At 47.7% G+C, this 9,133-nt stretch overlaps 1 protein-coding gene across 2 annotated transcripts in view; it reads left to right on the top strand.

The window, feature by feature from the left end:
• Positions 1-688: 688 nt before the first annotated feature.
• Nxph1 (neurexophilin 1) overlaps positions 689-9,133 on the top strand; it is a 288,682-nt gene continuing 280,237 nt past the window's right edge. Inside the window, exons 1-2 of one of the 2 annotated variants that reach the window (XM_046422574.2) lie at positions 689-1,102; positions 1,942-2,105. In XM_046422574.2, coding sequence (XP_046278530.1) covers positions 2,052-2,105 — 54 coding nt within the window. In that variant the 5' untranslated portion in view covers positions 689-1,102; positions 1,942-2,051. Of the gene's footprint in view, positions 1,103-1,831; positions 2,106-9,133 lie in introns of those variants that run through there. The other variant, XM_046422575.2, reaches the window with a different exon arrangement.

The following is a 9,133-nucleotide window of genomic DNA, read 5'->3' as shown; positions in this document are numbered from 1 at the left end:
CTGGCAGTCCGCGGCACCCCCGCCTCTGGCCACGCAGCCACAGGTCCGCGGTGCGTCGGCGCCCCGCCCGAAGTCGGCAGGGGCGCCCCGCACTCTCTGAGGCGGGTTCTTGCCCTATGCACCTCCCCGCCACTCTGCCCGCGGTTGCCGTCCTCTGGGGAGAGGGCGCTGCGGCCACCAGAGGCGCCGCAGGAGCTACTTCTTCCTGCCGGCCCAGTTCGCCGAATGTCTAAGAGTGGGATCTATTTACTTGGGTATTAATGAGTCTTTGAGAAACCGTTCACACACGTGCCAATGTAATTGTCGGTGTCAGGAATCTAGACACGCCAAGCCGCGGCCCTGCGGAGAAACCATCACCGCTGCGCGGGGAAACCTAGAGATCTGCAGAGCGTCCCCCGGTGGCCGGGCAGGGCCACGACTCCCCCATCCCCTCCCCTCGCCCAGCGGTTCCAGGGCTTCTCAGTGTCGCGGGTAAAGCAGCTGCTGCCTTGTATGCCCACAGCCTACGAATTCTCACCACCTCACCCCACCCCTCCTTTAGAAACTAGGACTGTCCGTGTCTGCTGTTTGGCTTTTTTTTTTTTCCTTCCCTTCCAAAAGGCCAGTATCTTATCTCAAGTTCAAGTTCCGAGGACTTGCCCAGTCTCCTCCCCTTCAATCATTTCTACCATCCTCTGGCATCCGCGGAAAGCTGGGAATCCTGGGCTGCTGGTCCCAGTGCCAGCTTTGGCAGTCCCAGTCTGTCCGGCACAGCAGCCCGGCGCATTCTCTTTTCTCCCTCCCATTTTTCTTCCTCCCTTTTATTCTTTTCTTTCCTCCTCTACTTCCCCCTCCCTCTTTTGCCTCTTAAGTTTCCTGCACCGTGAATCCAACTGTGCCAAGCCTGGGCTCTCGCGAACCAATCCAGAGCGCGACCCGGGCATTGGGACGCCGACTCCGCCAAGGCTGGAGGAGGCAGCTGGACCCGTCCTCGCCCGAGCATGGAGACGGAGCTCCAGGGAGGGCACGTCCGGGGCGCTGGAGACGCCAGGCCCGAGTAGCTCCTCCATGGAGCCTGCCCAGAGCGGTCAGTGCTCTCCGGATTCTCCTCCAGTCCTGTGTGGTAGGTACCCTTCGCCTTCACTGTTTCCAGAAGGGACACCTTGGGGCAGGGTCGTAGAAGCCAGTAAGGAGCGGCGGGGAGGGGGAGAGAGCATGCCTGGCAGGTGAGCCTCCCAGCCCCAGGCAGGTTTGTACTCTAGAAGTTAGCAACTGGCTGTGCCCCTTGACTAGCAAAAAGTAGTGCTAGTGATGTGATGTTGTGTATGTGTGTGTATATCTGTATGTGCAGGGGACTCGAATGGGTAAACTGAGCCCTGCTTTCCTATATGCAAATTGCAACCCCTTTCCCCACCCCCACTTCAGCGAACGTGTTGAGATATCCAGCACCTAATCCTGGTCAGTTCTACCTACCCCTTTCTTTCACCGCGCCCCCTCGCTCAGTCTCTCCCCCTCTCTCCTTCTCTCTCTCTGCTGGTGTGTACGTGTGTGAGCCTTGCCAGGGCTGGCGAAGAACCAGCCGCCGCCTCTTGTCCGAGCTGCCGGGCTATCAAACGTTAGGGCAGGACTCGCTGCCAGAAACAGTTGGGCTCTGAACCAGCCTGCACGCGGCTCTGTGTGCCCAAAGCCTCCGGCCTCTGCCGCCCCGGAACTCACACCCAAGAAGCGCAGGGCGCAAGGAGCCCCTCACCCTCCCGCCCGCCCGCCCGCCTGCCTGCGGACTGCGCGCTCGCTCATTTCAGACGCTGGATTTACTCGCTTTCCAATTTTTCGCACCCCCATCTCAGTTTTTTTTTTTTTTTTTGGTCCACCCCTCCCCGCCGCGACCCCCTTTCCCCGCTTGATCGCCAAGCCTAACCTTGCCCGCGTGGTCATGGGTTGTCTAATTTCATTTGTATCTAGGCTGCTGAGAGCGCTCCTTGCTCTGTAAAGTGGATGTCAGGTGGATCTATGTTTTTGAAGGAACAAAGACTCAGCGAAGGCACCGCCAAGGAAGTTTGAGACGCGGGAGGATGCAGGCTGCGTGCTGGTACGTGCTTCTCCTCCTGCAGCCCACGTTCTACTTGGTAAGTCGTGGCGGGTCGGGCGCCTCTGAAATTCCTCTCGGTCCGGGAGGCCAGGCAACTGGGGGCGCGCCAGAGGAGTGTGAGGCCGCCAGTTCAGCGACAGTGTTCTTAGTGACTGTGTTGGAACAACTTTGGGAAGCTGGTCTCTAAATTCCTGCGGGATTTTCTGGGGGGGTTCTCACCCCCATAGCCTTCTCCAGTTTCCCTTTTCCTAAGTGTGGTTGTAAACGGCCGACGGGGCACCCCAGACGTCCAGAAACCAAAGAAGTGGTGGGACTAGATGGTTTTGAGGGAGAGGGCAAAGAAGAGGGGTGGAAGGCATGGGATTTTTAGTAGTTCATCCACAGAGTTTAAGAGAAAGGAATGGGAATGGGGTTAAGGGGCTGAAAGCACAAATCTGCCTAAGTCTGTGACTTTGAAATTCAATGTACCCACCCCCTCCACCAGTTTGGAGATGTGGCACACATAAAGAAATGCAGGTAACTTACTTTGACTGGGGTGGGGGGAGTTCAGACAGGATTTAGTTCCGCTACCAAGAACACTATAAATCAGAGCTGGGTCAGAGATACTCCAGCAAGGTGCCCCACTCCAGTTCCTTTCAAAAACCTTTTCCATCAAATACCAGAACCCGGGTTCAAGTGCCCACCTCCTTATGAGAAAATGATGGGCCTTATCTCCAGGGAGATAAACCTAAACAAAGCCACTGTCAGGGTCCACCCAGAATAGTTTTCTGGGATTAGGACTTTGCACAGTGTAGGAACTCACTCCAGGGAGAAGGGCTTTGTTGTGAATTGGGAACTAAAGACATCACCAGAGAAGAGTGCACTTTCCGGGATCTGGCTTTTGGGAGGGCCAGGGACACTAGCACTCTGCTGGTGAAGTTGTACTCTGTGGAAAAAAAAAAAAAAAAAAAAACCAACAGTGGGTCCTGGGCTGCAGAAGTGTGCCCAGGACTCAGTGTGTTCTGCCTAGGGTTGAGGAGAATTGGAGCCGCCTGGATTACTAGTGAGGAAGGATAAATGGGATTGGAGGTGGTGCTGGTGCTCCTGAACCCCAAGATCTTCAGAATCCTTATAATCCTGGGAGCAATAAGGTTGCCATCCTGCAATTGTCTGCGTTTCTCAGGTTTCTCGGTCAGCCTTTGCCCTGGTACATGTGACTGCAGGGCTGCGAGTTATGTGAAATTTATATATATATGAGAGAGAGAGAGGGAGAGAGAGGGGGGGAGGGAGAGAGAGAGAGAAGAGGAGAAGACAAGAGAATATGAATATGTGTATTTAACAGGCTCCAGCTTCAGTTTCAGATCCCTGTCTTTGCACCTTTATCTCCTGACCATAGCTGCCGCGGACGCCAGAGGGCGCTGCGCATCAGTGTCCTCGCCCACAGGACACCTTGGGGTAAACAGGTGAAAGCCTGGGCAGCCAATCCAAAAGAACAGCTTCTCTGACTCCGTCACTGAAGTCTGTGCCTTCTACCGCTAGAACGCAGACTGAATGCAAAGAGTGTCCTTCCCAATTCCCATTTTCTATCCCACCTGTGTCCAGTTAGCCCACTGACATTGAGAGCCCAAAGTTGGAGGGCAGAAAGTTTGGTCAGAGGAAATACAGATTTTCTTTCTTTCTTTTTAAATTGAGGGATAGGGGAGGGAATGTACAGTGAAAGCGACAGAGGAGGAATATTAAGGATTCCCTTGACTATCGTAACCGCCTGCCCCTCTCCTCTGCATGCCTTTACGCATGACCTGAACCTCAGGACCGTTCTTGCGTCCTTGGGCTGTGCTCACACACACTGCAAGGGCTCCCTGCTACGGTGCAGTTTATTGCTTGAAGCAAGTATTTCGATAGTCTGGAAAATAATCTATCAAAAGCAGAAGTGAAATCAATACGTTGTGTTAAATTTTAAATGTGTTTGTTGGCAGTTAAACCGTTTTCCACTCATTACAACAACAGTGCTGGATTTATTCTAATGCGCTGCGTTCTCAACAACAAGAGCATTAATTCTCCTTTAATTGTAAACTGGGAGCATTTGAAAACCATTCAGTGTGCAAATTATGCTGATTCAATTACCGTTTAGTTACAGACTTCATTACCTGAATGCCTTTTGGCAATACAGAGAAAGGAGACAATTTTTCCAATTTCACTCAAAACAATACGATATGTGAACAATAAAATAGAGAAGACGATTTAGAAGTCCATTCTTTTCTCTCCAATCTAAAGTTGTTTTGTGTGTAGGGGATTAGAAAACAAACACACACCACAAAAACAAAAGGCTGGTGGCCATGACCCAAAGCAGTATTTCCAGGGATTGTAATCCCATGGTTATTTCCCAGCAAAATTCCAAGCTGTTTTCCTGATGAAGGAGGAAGCTGACTTTTACCATGGAAATGAATATAAAGGGTGAACTGGGCAGTCAAGTCAGGATGGTTTTAGGCAAATAAAGAAGCAGGGAACCTTGATTAAAACTCTAGGGCAATGAACAGATCAAGAAGTGATCAAGGCTTCTTTGTCCATCTATTGTATTGAACACAAGACACAGTAACTGAATCTACCATTTATTTGTAGTTGCACACCAAATCATCTCAGCCTTTTGCAAAAATCTTCAATAAATGCATACAGGTTGTCAGGAGCTGCTTCAAATTATACTCCAAGAAGGCAAGGGTGGCAAAGCCATTATTTTATTTTTTCTTTGAACTGGCATGAGCTAGAGAGGAATTGAATAAGTAATTTTCTGTCTCCCTGAGCTCACACCACTACCTAAATGACTGGAACACTCTATATATGCCTTGCTTTCTAGCTAATACATCTAGCATACCTTCCTTTTGTGTTCGTGGAATCCCAGTTGTTTCCCAAGGAATAATTAACACATTATGCCCAGGGAGCAGGACATGTTTAAATATGTTTCATACAGAAATATTCAAGTTTTTGTCTGTAAAAGATAACTTAAATATCTCCAAATTTTGGGGAAATTTCTTATGGAAAAAAACTGTCTAACCAGCAAATAAATGGCCAATACTTAAGCCACAATTTCTGCCTGTGTCTTTGAGAACCTTTATCAGGTATGTTTCTTGGCCCAAGATTCTCTGAATACCTTTTCTAGGTTGAGGATTTTGAATCTCTTTGTGTTTGTTGAAAGATGGGTCTTTCCTAGTTCTTATTAGAGGCTTAACCTGGTATTACATTGGGAAGCTAATTAGAAATACATTTGCAAAGGTACCTTTTGAAGCACATTAGTTATAATACTCAAATATCACCAAGGGGTACATTCCAGTCATAAATGTACAGTGATAGAAACCCTCTTAAAAATTAAGGTAAGGAAAATTTCAGTGTACTAAATGTTTTATATTGAAGATTTAAATTTTGGAAATCAATAGGAGAGAAACTTATGGTTTAACTTGCTACAGTTATTTGTATAGTCCTACTATCTTTATTCTCCTGTAAGTTCTGGACTAATTCCAGGGTATTTTCAGTATGATATAATGGGATAACAGTTTAGCATTTTATCTATATTGAAACACATACTGGGATAAAATAGAAAAATATGATTTCTTGTTCTAAAGAATGGGGCGAGGTCCTAAACTGAGTTACTCTCAGTGGATCAAGCTGTAGCACAGGGCAGGGAATAGGGAGAGTATTTCCCAGTGGAAAATGTGGTATTCTGTTTGGGGGCTCACCTGTGGTAATTCTCAGATAAAGAACTGAGTCCAACGAACACTTTCTAATCATGCCAATGAAAAAGTTACACAGAAATTGAGTCCAGATTATCTGACAAGGGGAAGAAGATGTTTTCTCTTTCCCTTCCCTCCCTCCCCCCCCCCTCTTTCTTTCTTCCTTCCTTCATGGCACTAATCTAACAAGAAAAGCTTCTACTAGTTCTGCTAGAAATTCAAATAGCTAATAATCAAGTTGTTTTTTAAATAAAAATGAACAAGAATTGAAAACCCTTTCTAAACCTTGTGTCACAATACTTTGAACCATCTATTTGCTCAAATTTAGGGTGTCCTTACAATGTAAATTCTACATCATTTGTTTAATTGAGGTTAAAAAGAGGATTAATGCATCCACAGGATCACTACCTGTGCACTACCTATTTGCCTTTGGTTAGAAGGCAAACCATTTGGGTAAATTCCACTCATTATGGCAGTGGTTGTTTAAAAATATGGAGACTGGGGGAAAGCAGAAGGAAAGAAACTACCACTGTCTGTTCTTTGAAGAAGGCATGTGTATTTCCTGTCCTTTGAAAATTAAGCTAGCTCCTCACTGGAAATTTTACTCAATTTGAGCTTATTGCCAAAAATAAAGTAAAAATGGATTAGCTACCTAACAGTAACTTTAAGTATTTTCTATGAAGGCTAGTTCATAGAGACAGTACTAGAATTTTCCTATAGCACATTTCCTGACTTTTCTACCCAAGACCAACCTTCTAGACACAGGATTAAACCTAGATTTTTAGAGGGGCCTATGTCCCAGTAGCACAACAGGAGAACTCATGAGCCCCACAGGAGTACTCCAGAGTTTTGTAGGACAGGGAAGGAGAAGTTCCTACTATTCCAGGCATTTTCCTGAAATGCCCAACTCTCCATTGACCAGGAAAGCAGCTCTTTGAAGTGTGTGAGAAGTACTTGGATGGGTTGCCCTTTTGCCCCATTTCCACAAGTATTATGTTGAGGCCTTCTAGTGACAGCTTCAGGGAAACTGCCTTCTGTATTAGAGGGACAAGACCAGAATTGCTGCAACTCTGTTAGCAGTGTTTTCCCAGAAAGCTATTAAATTCGTGGCTCCTTATTGTGCGAAGTTGATTTCTATTTGGCTTTGAATTGTTGACGGCTATTTCCCCCTTAATGAAAGTGTTGTCTGGGTGAAAAATATATCCGGTGGCAGGGAAATTGGTTGATTTTTTTGAGATAGGTGCCCAATGTCCTACTTTCCTATCCGAGGGAAGGTTTTCTGCAGACTACAGAAATTGACAGCATTGTCCGGGTAATAACCACCGTCGACAATATTTTCAAAAGGGCATTTGAGTGATGAAAGCATTTGGATATTGCTTTTTCAAATAAGCAATTTTCTATCCTGGGCTTGTTTGATTTTATAGTGGGTGGGGAGTGCAGTAGGGAGCAGCTGGGGAGAAGGGGCCACACTTTGGCAAAGGGATGCCTCCCCATTTGTCCAGTCCTGAAATACTGAGGTGCTTGCTACCTGGGATTCCGGAGTCTGAAGAGCCCTTAAGGAATGAGGCTTAGATATTAAGAGCAAAAGGGAATCCCGACAAAGAGGAAAGACACCACTTGCCCTCCTCTGCCCATGAAGCAAGCCAATGGAAGTTTGCCTGAAAGTTTGCCTGCTCTCCAGCAGCAAGTTAGAAAGTGTGCATTGTTTTTTTTAAACAAAAAAAGTGCCTAGATTTAATTCGGTTCAAGAAAGTTCCCTCTGAGCAATCACGTCCTACGGGAGTTTCAGATTTCTTGTAAGACCTTAGCAGCTCTAGTTTATTTAATTAAAGGAAGGAGAGAGGGTCCACTGGTCTCGCGCGTCCACTGGTCGGGAGCGGTCGGGTCAGCAGCTACAGGGTGCAACCTGATCACTAGGCGGGTCTGCGCTTTCGCTTTCCCCTGCATTCTCCTCGCCACCATTTGTCTGGTCCCGTCACGAGTTTGCTGGAAGTTGCGGTCTTGATTTATCCGCTAGTCAAGTTTCCGACCAGCTCTTTTTCTCCATGTCAGCACCAACCCCTCCCGGAGCTTGGTAAACACAGCGCGCACATTTTTCTGCTGTGGATTGGCATGTTGACGACTCTGCTTGAAGGAATGTGACAATAAAGTGGAAAACCAAAGCTTGGCAAGCACTTAATCAAGGATAAAAAGGTTCCGCTGTAAGGATGTCACTCAATTTACTGTGAAAGTCGAATGAATTACGTTTAATGAAAGTGCTCCCCAGATGAATATTACCAGCAATTTCCTGAGTTGGCTCTGTCAGCTCGAGATGAGGAAATGCCAACCCAGATCAGAAAAGAGCGCCCGTCTCAATTACCATGCAAGCTTTCCAAGAGCGGCTTTTTACTGAGGTGATATATATTGGCGGCTTCTTCTCGCCCCTCTATGCGCTCAAGAGCATGTTTGCGTATTTTCCAAGTTTGCCGTCTGCCCTCGCGGGTTGCTGGCTGTTGCTTAAACTTCAGATGAGCGCGCCGCGTCTCTGCTGCGGGCTGAAAACTCAATTTACTTACTTTGTAAACAGTTATTCCTAGTATATTTTATTTACTACAGATATGGGGGCTGGCGGGTGTATGTGTGTGGGTGTATGTGTGAGGCGGAGTCAATTCCCTTGCTCCATGCCCTGTGTTACAGCGAGTCCCTTGCCACCTAGACATGGGCTCCAGATAGTGGAAAAGGAGTTGGCGCTGGGAGTGGAGGCGTTGGAATGGTACATTCTTTGGGTTCCCGGGAGCAGCAAGAAAGCAGCACGTGCTTCTCGGTGCCAAGCTCAGAGAAGCTTTCCCAACTTCTTCTTCTTTTAAATTAATGTGGGTATTTTACTCCTTTAAGCCGGAAATACAAAAGGGGGGGAGTACACAGGCCGCAGCCAGAACGCATCGCCTCATCTGCATAAGAATGGAGAACCGGAGGCTTTTCTTGTGCTGTTTCTCTCTCCCACAATATGACAAATTGCTGCTTAGAAGAATCGAGTGTTTCCTTAGAAACTGGCTCCCGGGACTCTGCGCGTCCCCGCTGAACCTGCCTCCGACCCGGCCTCGCCCATCACCCCTGCCGACCTAATGGATTCTGACGCGAAGAATCCGAGCTGCCGCTGCGAAGGGCTCCAAGCACAGCCCATCGGAGGGAGGGGGTGTCCTCCTCATACTTCATGCCTTACTTCTCAGATCTCCTCCCCACCAACTGACTGTTAAGGCCATTGCAAGTCGTCTTCTAAGATAAGAAGAGACAAACTTTCTTCGACATAGTCTTCAGACCCTCCACTCCTGAAACTCAGTCCTCTCCCTGAAGCCACAGTGTTTGGGCCCGGGGAAATTTCCCA

Source organism: Marmota monax, unplaced genomic scaffold, assembly GCF_021218885.2.
Source record: "Marmota monax isolate L192 unplaced genomic scaffold, Marmota_monax_Labrador192_F-V1.1 WCK01_AAM20220418_F8-fsc00144, whole genome shotgun sequence".
Classification (NCBI taxonomy): domain Eukaryota; kingdom Metazoa; phylum Chordata; class Mammalia; order Rodentia; family Sciuridae; genus Marmota; species Marmota monax.
This window is presented reverse-complemented; position numbering and strand designations above follow the sequence as displayed.